At 43.6% G+C, this 13,762-nt stretch overlaps 1 protein-coding gene across 1 annotated transcript in view; it reads left to right on the top strand.

The window, feature by feature from the left end:
- The window catches only part of LOC139281630 (uncharacterized), a 204,155-nt gene that overhangs the window by 67,197 nt on the left and 123,196 nt on the right, over positions 1–13,762 (top strand). The window contains exons 56-62 of the mRNA XM_070901774.1: positions 470–564; positions 1,929–2,047; positions 5,453–5,611; positions 6,033–6,235; positions 7,197–7,282; positions 12,030–12,157; positions 13,131–13,286. Coding sequence (XP_070757875.1) covers positions 470–564; positions 1,929–2,047; positions 5,453–5,611; positions 6,033–6,235; positions 7,197–7,282; positions 12,030–12,157; positions 13,131–13,286 — 946 coding nt within the window. The remainder of the gene's footprint in view (positions 1–469; positions 565–1,928; positions 2,048–5,452; positions 5,612–6,032; positions 6,236–7,196; positions 7,283–12,029; positions 12,158–13,130; positions 13,287–13,762) is intronic.

Genomic DNA, 13,762 nt, shown 5'->3' with positions numbered 1-13,762 from the left:
TATAAGACAAAACATTTGACACTGAGCCACATAAGGAGAAATTAGGGCAGATGACCAAATCTTGGTCAAAGAGGTAGATTTTAAGGAGCGTCTTGAAGGAGGAAAGAGAGGTGGTGAGATTGAGGGAGGGAATTGCAGAGCTTGGCACCGAGGCAACAGAAAGCTCAGCCACCAATGGTGAAGCGATTATAATATGGGATGCTCAAGAGGGCAGAATTAGAGGAGCGCAGACATCTCGGAGGGGTTGTGTGGCTGGAGGGAATTACAGACATAAGGAGGGGTGAGGCCATGGAGGGATTTGAAAACAAGGATGAGAATTTTGAAATTGAGGTGTTCCTTAACCGCGAGCCAATATGGGTCAGCGAGCGCAGAGGAGATGGGTGAACAGGCCTCTGGATTATTAGTCCAGGAACATAACGACTATGTTACCGTACCTGATTAATAATACTATCCATGTTTATCCATTTAGCGTAAAAGGACTGAATAATGGATTCAGGGAGATGCCACAGGGAACAAGAGAGACTGTGCTGAAAGTGTGGATATTTGGTTACCTCAACACCACCGGTAAGTTAGAAAGGCCTGAGAGTCCGGGAGAAAATTAGATTTACATCCTGTGAAATGAGAACCACAACAGCATACAAAATGTAACTTTTGAATAGTTCTTGTTAAATCCATCTGATCTAAAGCAAGGATAATATGGGATGAAAGTTTAATGTGTTGAAAGTGCCACTGCCTTCATATATAGTTCTTAATGCATTTGAACATTTCTGAGTACTTCAACTATTGCTGTGAGAAAGTACGCACATAAAATTTTTGTCCAACTACTTTTCTTTTACAGTAGTTTGTTAATATATGGGAACAATAATTTCATTTTGTTTGCTGAAAAACAAATGGAATAATCCAAACTGTCTGGTCTGTAATGCACTGCAATTAAAGGCACTCAGTGCAGTTGTACCAGTGTTCAAGATTCTTACTAAAACATAGCTCTTTTCGAATTCTAATCTAAGTGGCTCTGCTGACAGAAGCACAGTGGGTTAATTATAAAAAGAAAGATTGAAAGAAAGACTTACATTTATATAGCACTTTTCACGACCACCGAACGTCTCAAAGTGCTTTACAGTCAATGAAGTACCTTTGGAGTGTAGTCACTGTTGTAATGTGAAACTGTTCCAGGTCTTCTTCGGCAGTCCCCCGGAGTTGAGGATGACTTGCTTCCACACTAAAATGAGTTCTAAGGTGATTGATGAGACCAATGCGGGATCTACAGTCTCTGTCACAGGTGGGGCAGACGGTGGTTGGAGGGGTGGATGGATGGAGTGCTTGATTTGTCATACGCTCTTTCCGCTTTTTGTGCTTGGCTTCCACGTGCTCCCAGCAAAGAGACTTGGTGTTCAGTGCTTTCTCTGATGTTCCCCCTCCATTTTGAGCAATCTTGGGCCAGGGATTCCCAAGAATCGGTGGGGTGTTGCATTTTTTCAAGGAGGCTTTCAGGTGTCCTTGAAGCGTTTTCTCTGCTCTCCTGGGGCTCGCCTGCCGTGACATAGCTCGGAGTAGAGTGCTTATTTCGGGAGTTTAGCATCGGGCATGCGGACAATGTGGCCCGCCCACTGGAGCTGATCGAGCGTGGTTAATGCCTTGATGCTGGGGATGTTGGCCTGAGAGAGAACGCTGACGTTGATACGCCTATCCTGCCAATAAATTTGCAGGATTTTACAGAGGCAGCGTTTATGGTACTTCTCTAGTGCTTTGAGGTGCCTACTGTACATAGTCCATGTCTCTGAAGCATATAGGAGGGCGGGTATCACTACTGCTCTGTAGACCATGAGCTTAGTGCCGGGTTTGAGATCCTGGTCTTCGAACACTCTTTTTGTAATCAACTGGGAAATATCCAGTCCACACAGCTAACCTCCTTCATCCTTTAACTGCAGGTGCTGGTTGTATCAGTAACACTAATGGGTCCAAAGACTGGCTGCTGATGAACTGGGGAATGTTCAGTTACCTTGTTCAGATAGACGATTTAACCAGGCTGAATTCAGACTTCAATGCAGTAAGTTACAGAACCTGTCCTAAGCTTTTAGGATGCTGAATAAAATGATTTTGCTGACCAGAGTTTAATGTAATAAGATCAAAATTATTAGACTGGTCTTTAACGTGGAGAAGATTTAAATAGAAGCAATTAAATAACATTTTGTTACTTTTAGTGTTGCAGTCTTATATAAGTTTCAACTTAGTTTTGATTGGTTACACATTTGATAAGTATCAATAGGATAAAATCTAATTTTGCCACCTGTTATGAAGCTTCCTTGCTCCAGATAGTTTCCATTTGTAAACAGATGTCATTGAACAGTGCAGATGCCTTTTAATCTTTCAATGATGTGAATCGCAATTTGTACATAGGTTCTACTTGTGCCAGTATCTTTATATTTACTAAAATGACTCCTATGCCGTAGGTGTCATGCAGTAATAAAAAGGTTAATGTGATTTAGAATCCAAGAATGGTTACAGCACAGAAGGAGGCTATTCAGCCTAGCGAGCCCATGTTGACTCTCTGCAAGAGCACTTGAGCGAGTCCCACACCCCCGCCCTTTCCCTGTAGCCCTGCAATTTTTTTTCCTTCAGCTACTTATCCAATTCCCTTTTGAAAGCCACGTTATGTCTGTCTCCGCCAACCTTTCAGGCACTACATTCCAGATCCTAACCACTCGCTGCATAAAAAAGTTTTTCCTCATGTCGCCTTTGCTGCCATTCTCCTTAAATCTGTGTTTCTCGACCCTTCTGCCAATGGGAACAGTTTCTATCCACTCTGTCGAGATCCCTCATGGTTTTGAACACCTCTATCAAATCTCCCAACATTTACTGCTCTAAGGAGAACAAACCCAGCTTCTCCAGTCTATCCATGTAACTGAAGTCCCTCATCTCTGGAATCATTCCTGTAAATCTTTTCTTCACCCTCTCTGAGGCCTTCACATCTCTTCCTGAAGTGCGGTGCCCAAAATTGGACACAATAGTCCAGTTGAGGCCGAACCAGTGTTCCATGCTTTTGTACTCTATACCTCGATTTATAAAACCCAGGATCCCGTATGGTGTTTTAACTGCTTTCTCAACCTACCCTGCTACCTTCAACGATTTGTGCACATTTATCCCCAGGTCTCTCTGTTGATGCCTACTCTTTAGGATTGTTCCCTTTAGTCTATACTGCCTCTCCTCATTCTTCCTACCAAAATGTATCTTGCGCTTTACTGAGTTAAATTTCATCTGCCACTTGTCTGCCCACTTCACCAGCCTGTCTATGTCCTCTTGATGTCCATTACTGTCCTCCTCACTGTTCACTATACTTCCAAATTTTGTGTCATCTGCAAATTTTGAAATTGTGCCCTGTATTTCCAAGTCATTAATATATATTTAAAAAAGCAGTGGTCCTAGTGCCGACCCCTGCGGAACACCACCGTGTACCTTCCTCCAGTCCGAAAAACAGCCGTTCACCACTGCTCTCTGTTTCATGTCACTTAGCCAATTTCGTATCCATGCTGCCACTGTCCATTTTATTCCATGGGTTTCAACTTTGCTGGCAAATCTATTATGTGGCACTCTATCAAACACCTTTTGGAAGCCCATGTACACCACATCAACCGCATTGCCCTCATCAATATTTTCTGTTACCTCATCAAAAAACTCGATCAAGTTAGTTAAACAGGATTTGCCTTTAACAAATCCGTGCTGACTTTCCTTAATGAATCCACACTTATCCAAGTGACTGTTAACTTTGTCCCTGACTATTGTTTCTAGTATCTTCCCCACTGCCAAGGTTAAACTGACTGACCTGTAGTTGCTGGGTTTATCCTTGCACCCTTTCTTGAACAAGGGTGTAATATTTGCAATTTTCCAGTCCTCTGGCACCATCCCCATATCTAAGGAGGATTGGAAGATTGTGTCCAATACCTCCACAATTTCCTCCTTAACTTTGCTTAGCATCCTAGGATGTATCCCATCTAGTCCTGGTGACTTACCAACTTTAAGTACAGACAGCCCTTTTTTAGTAAATCCTCCATCAATTTTTATTTCATCCCGTATCTTCGCTACCTCCTTTTTCACTGACTTTGGCAGCATCTTCTTCCTTGGTGAAGGCAAATGCAAAGTACTCATTTAGTACCTCAACCATAAGCCTTTATGCTTAGCTCTCCTTTTTGGTCTCTAATCAGCCACACCCCTCCTCTTACTATTTTTATGCTTATAGAAGACTTTTGAATTCCCTTTATGTTAGCTGCCAATCTATTCTACTACTGTCTTTTTTGTCCCTCTTATTTATTTTTCTCTTCCCCTCTAAACTTTCTATATTCAGCCTGTTTATCACTTGTATTCTCAATCTGACATCTGTCATACGTGCTTTTTTTCTGTTTCATCTTGATCTCTATCTCTTTTGTCATCCACGGAGCTCTGGCTTTAGTTGCCCTATCTTTCCCCTCATGGGAATGTACCTCGACTGTACCCAAATCATCTCCTCTTTAAAGACAGCCCATTCTTCGATTACAGTTTTGCCTGCCAATCTTTGATTCCAATTTACCCGGGCCAGATCCGTTCTCAACCCACTGAAATTTGCCTTCCTCCAATGAAGTATTTTTACTCTAGATTGGTCTCTGTTCTTTACCATAGCTAATCTAAACCTTATGATACTGTGATCACTGTTCCCCAAATGTTCCCCTACTGACACTTGCTCCACTTGACCCAGCTCATTCCCCAGAACCAGCAATGCCTCCTTTCTCGTTGAGCCAAAAGTGCACTGATCAAGAAAGTTCTCCTGAACATATTTAAGAAATTCTTCCCCTTTTGCAGTATTACACTGTTACTATCCCAGTCTCCAGAAGTATTTAAAACCCAATCGTGCCCTTTTTTGAGCCAGGTCTCTGTTATTGCCACAACATCACATTCCCATGTGGCTATTTGCACCTGCAGCTCACCAACCTTATTTACCTCGCTTTGTGCATTTACTCACATGCAGTGTAAACCTATGTTCCCGAATGACAAGTAAGTTTGGCCAAATTTCATTACACCTATTTAGCAAACACTAGAGAATGGATGGGAAATAAATTGGCATTTGAGTTTTAAGGTATTTTAAACAGAAGCCTCAGTGAATTCTGAAATAACAACAGGAAATACTCAGCAGGTCAGGTAGCATCTGTGAATTCTGATGGGGTAGAAATTCAACCCGGAAGGTGGCGCGAAACAGGTGATAACGAATTGGCTGGATGTTTTGCACTCTGTCCGATTTTCATTTTCAATTGGTTCACCCATTTCAAGCTTCCACCGAAGGTGAATTTCAACCCTATTGTGTCTCACTCCTGTAATCAAAAGTTCACTAATTCCAAGTTGATAGAAAATAACCGGGAAATATGCACCAAATAAATTGTGCATCTCTGTGAAGTGATTAGTCTTTGGGGTTTTCTCTTTTTCACAGCTCGATACAGCAGAATTACTAACACCTTCCCAACTGGGAGAGTTTGCTGGTAAGAACGGAACATTGAGAAACGCTGATGATGTGCGGAAGGTTTTGAACAGCATCACTAGTGCCACTGTTACTGAGTTCATCTACAAATTCAGAACTACTATCAATCAGGTAGGAGACTGTTTCAATTAATTATAGAACAGTATGTGTTTACAATCACCCCATCCCTGCCTCTCAGCAATTTCTCCAAATGAATTGTTTAATTTCCATAATATTCAACACCATGAAAACCAAATGCATCAGTGAACCTTCAGTAATGTTCAGTTCCATAGGAGTTGTAATGTGATTATACCAGCAGGTCATTAGTAAAATTATAAATCTTCAACGTGTGTTTCGAAAATTCACATTGTGTACCTATTGCATCTCTTGCTGCATGAATTTGCTGCAAACTTGGCTGGACCAGCTGGAACTGAGCTGTCTGAAATCCTCCTGACATTTAAAGCAGGTTTCAGTGCTGGATTATGTGTTGGTGTCTATTTTTGCATTAATGCTATTTCCCTTCCACCCCCCCTCCCCCTCTCAACTTTTTCAGAATAATGTGCTTTTCGCTCCTGGTGTCAGAACAACTTTACTGCGAGAAGTTCTGAACCGCACGCTGCCAATTCTTTCAAATGTCAACAACACCGAGCTCCAGATTTGGTATGGCACAAGGTTGCAAGCACTACTACCCGGACTCACTGAAAACATGGTGCCTTTAATCTTTGTCACCGAGAGCTGCAATGGATTTCAAACCATGTAGGTCTGATAGAGGTTTTTTGGTGTTGGTAAGAAAATGGGGAAATTGAATTACTTGTCATTGCTGCTTTTGGTGGCAGTGAAGAACACGTTGAAGTTGAATGCTAACAACACTTTGGTTACCTGGAGTTACCTGGCACTTGTTATCTTGCTCTTTGTCAGTGGGTATCCAACCTTGAAGCAGTTGGATCCCCTGATGGCTCAGTGGGTAAATGCTTCAGGCAGTGTTGTCTTCAGTCACGAAAACCATGTAGATCTCAGGATTGTGCTGAATTAGCTGATGTCAGCTGGAGCAGTAAACCTTTGAGTCTGCAGAGGGAAAACTCAGCCATGAAGCCTACACTTCGAGATATCCCAGCTAGAAAGTGGAAATCTGTGGCTATTTGAACACATGCAGAACTGGGCTCAACTATGAAATTCCCATGGTCTAGACTCACAGATGAAAAATGACTTAGTGAGATACTGGAGAGCTGCATGTACCATCGTCGCCTTCAAAGAAGGCGAGGAGCAAAAGGAATCTGATTGCACCAGCACTGTATTGGGCAATTTGGAATTTCATTTTGATGGCATTGCTTCATCTACAGTCGACCACTTTGATAGCAAGGAAAGTTTTCCAAGAAGAAATCAGATCCTAATTGAAATTATGCTTCTGTCTCTTTCACAATCATGCCACCAAAAAAATCATGGTCACCCGAAGGTAGATTTTATAAAGTGCTGCTGACAAAGGATCTTCATGTGCTGGGAATTTGGTCATTGGGACTGGCTGGATTTTCCATTTATTAAAATTAATGGACAGAAAATCCTTTTAGGCCTGTTGACCTCCATGTACAAACTCCCATTGCATGTAGCTCCAAACTAGGACCATAAATCTGTGAAATCTGCACTTTAATATTAATAAAGGAATATTGCTGTCAATTACAGTGATCTCCATTCTCATCCATTTGGTTTTGTTTTTTTGCAGTGTCTCAATTCTGAGCTCAATCAAACAACAGCTGAATAGAAGTGTTCCAGAAGCTATATATAGAAATATATTGGCTTACACGCAAGGTAATGAAATTAAGTATAACTACATTCATAAATGTGATTGCTCCTGTTCGACAGAGACTAGTAATTTGAGCCTTAGGTGGCTTTTCACACTGTATAACTGCCCAATAATACTTTCAATTTCTTAGTCTTTCACTGTGACACATTGGTTTATTCATGTTTGGGCTTTGCCAAAACACTTGGGGGAAGGGGGTTAAATTGGGTTCCATACCCAATTATAAATTGCTACGCAGCCTCTAAAGACTCCACAATGGCGGACAGGAAACATGTGCATAATTCCAACTGAAAGTGTGCCACCTCCCGGGATGGCAGGACTGATATATGAGGAGAGACTGGATCAACTGGGCTTGTATCCACTGGAGTTTAGAAGAATGAGAGGGGATCTCATAGAAACATGTAAAATTCTGACAGGATTGGACAGGTTAGAGGCAGGAAGAATGTTCCTGTTGCTGGGGAGTTCCAGAACCAGGGGTCACAGTCTTATCAAGAATAAGGGGTAAGCCATTTAGGACCGAGATGAGGAGAAACTTCTTCACTCAGAGAGTTGTTAACCTGTGGAATTCTCTGCTGCAGAAAGTTGTTGAGGCCAGTTCGTTAGATATATTCAAAAGGGAGTTAGATATAGCCCTTATGGCCAAAGGGATCAAGGGGTATGGAGAGAAAGCAGGAAAGGGGTACTGAGGTTGAATGATCAGTCATGATCTTACTGACTGGCGGTGCAGGCTCGAAGGGCCGGAAGGTCTGCTCCTGCACCTAATTTCTATGTTTCTATATTTGATAAGGACAAACAAGAGAAGGTGGCCGTAATTCAGTAATGCCCCATTTGGGGGCGTTAACAGAGGCGAGTCCCGCTCTGGCTGCAAAATTGAGGTTACTACCACCAAGAGCATAATATCAGGTGCTCCACTTCCACTCGGGGGCGGAACCAGGGCGCTAAACATGGCACAGGGCCCTCCCCTTCCATTAAAGGGGAGGGCATACTGCGAACTCTGCAATGGGGCGAAGGGCCACCACTTCACTACCAGGGAACGGGATGCCGTGGCAGCAGCCCGACACACAAGCGGAGTGCCGGGCTGCAACATGGTGGCACGGACCCCACGAAATCGTCGACGCAAGGTGAGTCGGCCATTGAAAAAAAATGGCGCCACACACCTCCTCTTTAGTTTTTGCCCTGCGAGTGAAGTGCGGCTCAGTTCGCGAACCGCAAATCTGGCGCTGTCATCACCAGCAGGAGCCTCACGGGGCGCCACCGAATTTCCGCTCCGGGGCGAAAATGGGTCACTGCACACGGTGATGACGTCATCATCGCCGCACAGCGGCCCGGGGCGTTTCCGGTGGGAGCAAGGCGCTGCCGGTCTTACAGCTTGGCAAACTCCTGCGGAATTTTGTGGGATGTGGTAGCGGCTCCGCGCCTAAGGCAAGAAATAGTTTGTGCCCTGTTAGCACCAACGGGTGGCGCAAATGATGCGAATTTCTCCCCAAGGCTTTTATCCATGCTTGAAGCAGTGGTTAGACCCTATGCAAATAAGGGACCCAGCACCTGTTTTAGGGCCCTGCTGCAACATTGGTCAGCCCCGAGGCAGCCAGTACTAAACCAACCCTAAACATCACATAAATTTTCAAAAAAAGGTAAATACTTACCACTAACGTCCCTGATCCTTCTACCCACGTCCTCAATTTCTCCCACTGAGGCCCCCGATCTATACCTGCCCTACGGTCCCTCCTCCAAGGATTCTGACCAAGGCCCCAATCAGTATACCCGGCCCCAATCCCAAGTTCAAAGTCCGGTCCTCCCCACCCCAGCCGCCAATCTCGACTCCAAAGCCCCCGATCCAGAGTTTAATCACTTGCCTGTGGGACAGTGGTCCAAACTTCACGCAGCTACCTCCTCCCACAGGTCCATCTTCATTATAGTGAAGTCGGTGGCCCAACATCCGTGGCTCCGAAGCCGTCACCATTTGTGCGCAGGAGAATAACGCTGCATCTGGGGGAATGGGGGCGCCCAAATTTAATCCCCTTGCTCTAGTGATTCGCATTTGAAAGATTTCTAGCAAATCTTGCAAACTTTTACACTTGCTCCATGACATGCAATCTGCTGAGTACCACCCAAGGACACAAGAAATAGGAGCAGGAATAGGTCATTTGACCCCTCAAAAGGTCAGTGATGAATAGTGTGGAAAATAGATGTGATAATGCAATCACCATTTCAAGCTTCACACAATGTTGGTTATTGTAATAAATATACATTTTTGTTTGACTAATCCATAACTTCAAACAAAAAAATGTGACCTGTTCAAACCAAATCTTTTTGCCTAAATAATAGGTCCTGAAAATCCAGGTATGTGTGCATCCCAGGGCCAGGGGCAGATTACTTATTTTACATTGCAGTGTTAGGCACATGGGGCACAATTAGGGTTGCACCATAGTAAAGAGGCTCCATGGCTGGAGGGAGTGTCAGACCCCTACCCCTAAAAACAAAATTAAACTGCCCCCTGCAACCCCACTTTGTAAAAGTGCTGTATTTAAATATATATATTTAAAATTGCTGTTGCTTTGCGGGTGTCTAGGCTTTGATCCCTGCCTGGGTCCCCAGGTGGGGCCCACCTTGGAGGGAAAAACCCTATAACAGGCCCCTCTGTGGGCCAGAAATATGGGATGTTCTGATGGAGTGGCTCCCCAGCCCCATATATCTTGCACTGATAGTTGCCCTGAGCAGGCCATCCTGGTATTCCTGGCATATCTTGGTTTCAGTGTAGTTTCCAACTCTTCCAGTGCATAGGGGACGAGACCGGGGAATTAGTAATGGGGAACATGGAGATGGCAGAAACTCTGAACAAATATTTTGTAACAGTCTTTACGGTAGAGGACACTAACAATATTCCGACAGTGGATAGTCTAGGGGCTATAGGGGGGGAGGAACTTAACACAATCACAAGCACTAAGTGGGTGGTACTCAGTAAGATAATGGGACTAAAGGCAGATAAATCCCCTGGACCTGATGGCTTACATTCTAGGGTCTTAAGAGAAGTAGCGGCAGGGATTGTTGGTGCATTGGTTGTAATTTACCAAAATTCCCTGGATTCTGGGGAGCTCCCAGCAGATTGGAAAACTGCAAATGTAATGCCCTTATTTAAAAAAGGAGGCAGACAAAAAGCAGGAAACTATAGACCAGTTAGCCTAACATCTATGGTTAGGAAAATGTTGGGAGTCCATTATTAAAGAAGCAGTAGCAGGACATTTGGAAAAGCAAAATTCGGTCAGGCAGAGTCAGCATGGATTTATGAAGAGTAAGTCATGTTTGACAAATTTGCTGGAGTTCTTTGAGGATGTAACGAACAGGATGGATAAAGGGGAACCAGTGGATGTGGTGTATTTGGACTTCCAGAAGGCATTTGACAAGGTGCCACATAAAAGGTTATTGCACAAGATAAAAGTTCACGGGGTTGGGGGTAATATATTAGCATGGATAGAGGAATGGCTAACTAACAGAAAACAGTCATGATAAATGGTTCATTCTCTGGTTGGCATTCAGTAACTAGTAGGGTGCCGCAGGGATTAGTGCTGGGACCCCAACTATTTACAATCTATATAAACGACTTGGAAGAAAGGACTAAGTGTAACGTAACCATGTTTGCTGACGATACAAAGGTGGGAGGAAAAACAATGTGTGAGGAGGACACAAAAAATCTGCAAAAGGACATAGACAGGCTAAGTGAGTGAGTGAAAATTTGACAGATGGAGTATAATGTTGGAAAGTGTGAGGTCATGAACTTTGGCAGAAAAAAATCAAAGAACAAGTTATTATTTAAAATGGAGAAAGATTGCAGTATAGCTGGACCTGGGGGAACTTGTGCATGAAACACAAAAGGATAGTATGCAGGTACAGCAAGTGATCAGGAAGGCCAATGGTATCTTGGCCTTTATTGCAAAGGGGATGGAGTATAAAAGCAGGGAAGTCTTGCTGCAGTTGTACAGGGTATTGGTGAGGCCACACCTGGAATACTGCGTGCAGTTTTGGTTTCCATATTTACGAATGGATATACTTGCTTTGGAGGCAGATCAGAGAAGGTTCACTAGGTTGATTCTGGGGATGAGGGGTTGACTTATGAGGAAAGGTTAAGTAGGTTGGGCCTTTACTCATTGGAATTCAGAAGAATGAGAGGTGATCTTATCGAAACGTATAAGATTATGATGGGGCTTGACAGGGTGGATGCAGAGAGGATGTTTCTACTGATGGGGGAGACAAGAACTAGGGGGCATAATCTTAGAATAAGGGGCCTCCCATTTAAAACGGAGATGAGGAGAAATTTCTTCTGAGGGTTGTAAATCTGTGGAATTCGCTGCCTCAGAGAGCTGTGGAAGCTGGGACATTGAATAAATTTTCGACAGAGTTTCTTAAATGATAAGGGGTTATGGGGAGAGGGCGGGGAAGTCGACCTGAGTCCATGATCAGATCAGCCATGATCTTATTGAATGGCGGAGCAGGCTCGAAGGGCCGTATGGCCTTCTCCTGTTCCTATTTCTTATGTTCTTATTCTTGTGCTGGAAGGCTCATGGATTTTCAGCCCCATTTATCCTGGTGACCAGTTATCAAATAAATTTGTCGTTATTTTTTTGCATTCTTTGCCATTACATAGATTCACAGCTAAGCTAGATGACGGATTCCTAGCCACAAGGTGACATCTGTATGTGAGTACGGTCCTTGTTTGGAAAATAACCAAAATATTTACTGTTATTTTTCTTTCCCCAGCAATCCCTCTTCGTTGTTATGAAAACAACAGTTTTAGCCTTTACCTGAACAGCCGGTTTGAAAATTTCTCCGAGTTTCTAACTCTGTCTGATGTTGCATCATTTGTTCCTTCCAACCGTGTTGATGAGGTAAAAACATTAAGGGTAACTTTAACCCCCTCCCCCAATGAAGGGCGCTTGAGGGTTGGGTTAAATCGGTGGATATGTGAAACCCAACCCGCCACGAAGGTGCCTACTTCCGGTTGAACTGCAGTGGGTTCGGGGAAGCGGCCGAGTAATCTGCTCTGGAGAGATGGGTCCGTAATTAAAATATATAAATGAGGGCTCGGGAAACCTGTCCGCTAAAAAGGGAGGCAAGAATTGCCGAATCCAGCTTTTTGGAGCACTGCTGGTGAGCTAAGAAGGATATCAGTGTTTCCCCCCCCACAACCCCCCGGCCATACAAGTTAATTTCTGTGGCGATCTGCCTTCCTCCTTGCAATATGCCGGACTCCACTTCACCCCACCCTTCCCGCTGCGATCTGCCTCCTCCTGTGCAATCGGCTGACCACCCCCTGCCTTCCACCATGCCCCAATCTTTTCCAGTTGCCAGGACTGTTCCCAGCACTTCTCGGCTGTAGCCTTCTAATCATAGGTATGAAAAATCTATAAAAACGAGCCTATGAATGATCGAAATTTGAAGAGCCTTCTCTAACCAGCACAATCGATGGAAACTTGAAATGCCGACCTGGGAGGTATGGCCAGTTTTGTCGGTGGGGCCTGATCTGGGTGAATTGAAACTTGAATCAATGTAAATAAAAATCACTCAACGCATGTGTTTATGGGTGTAACTTACTTACCTTTTAAATTCCGCAATCTTTTGTGCTGGTTCGGCCCATTCCGCCCGGGTTGCGCTAGTATTACTGGCGTAAGGGGCAGAAACTCTACACCATTAACTTTTTTTGAAGACGAGCACTATACTCATTTAGTTTGGATTCGTAGAGGAGTAATATGTTCAATTGGAAACATAAGTTGACATCACCCAGCTTGTTCAACTTGTTGCACGGTCTATACTTTCAATTGCCACAAAAAAGTTTAACATTTCCCTATTGTGTTTTTACAGGTGTTCAATTCCACTGCTCCGAGTGATTTGGCTGATTTGTTGAGCAGGCCTGGTTTCATTGATGACAATATATTTCTGATCACTGTGTTAATGAATTACCAACCCATCCAGAATCTGGCAACGTTTGTGGATCAGTTCAATGAAAAGAAACGAGATGTGAGCTGCCAGTGTTATTTTTAGCTTTAGAATCACAGTTGATTCTTTGCAATGCCATTTCTCCGGGGATTCCACAGATCTTTCGCCGAAGTTACGGCGGAGAATCGGAAGAACCCCCGCGGAAGTTCCAACTGCACAAAGTTTAGGAGGGCACGTTGAGGTTTTCCAACTTCACATCCACACAAATTCGGAGGAAAGATCGGAGGCTAGTTGCCAATGATTATACCTGTGTGGTACATGATGCAAGATTCAGATATCATAGTACAGTGAGCACAAAATCAATTTATAACATAGTCTACATTTGTAACGTATATTGCTTGGAAGTGAAAACCAAATCTGGAGTCTTGTGGTGGAATGCATCCAAGCTCCCTAGCGCATGCAAAAGAACTATCATCATCAAATAGTCATACTGTGATTTATAAGGTCACAGAGATCTTCTAATCACATTTACAGATAGGAATTAATATCTTTCAAAG

Source organism: Pristiophorus japonicus, chromosome 15 (assembly GCF_044704955.1).
Source record: "Pristiophorus japonicus isolate sPriJap1 chromosome 15, sPriJap1.hap1, whole genome shotgun sequence".
NCBI lineage: Eukaryota > Metazoa > Chordata > Chondrichthyes > Pristiophoridae > Pristiophorus > Pristiophorus japonicus.
The sequence above is the reverse complement of the archived record's forward strand: the minus strand, read 5'-3'. Positions and strand labels throughout refer to the sequence as shown.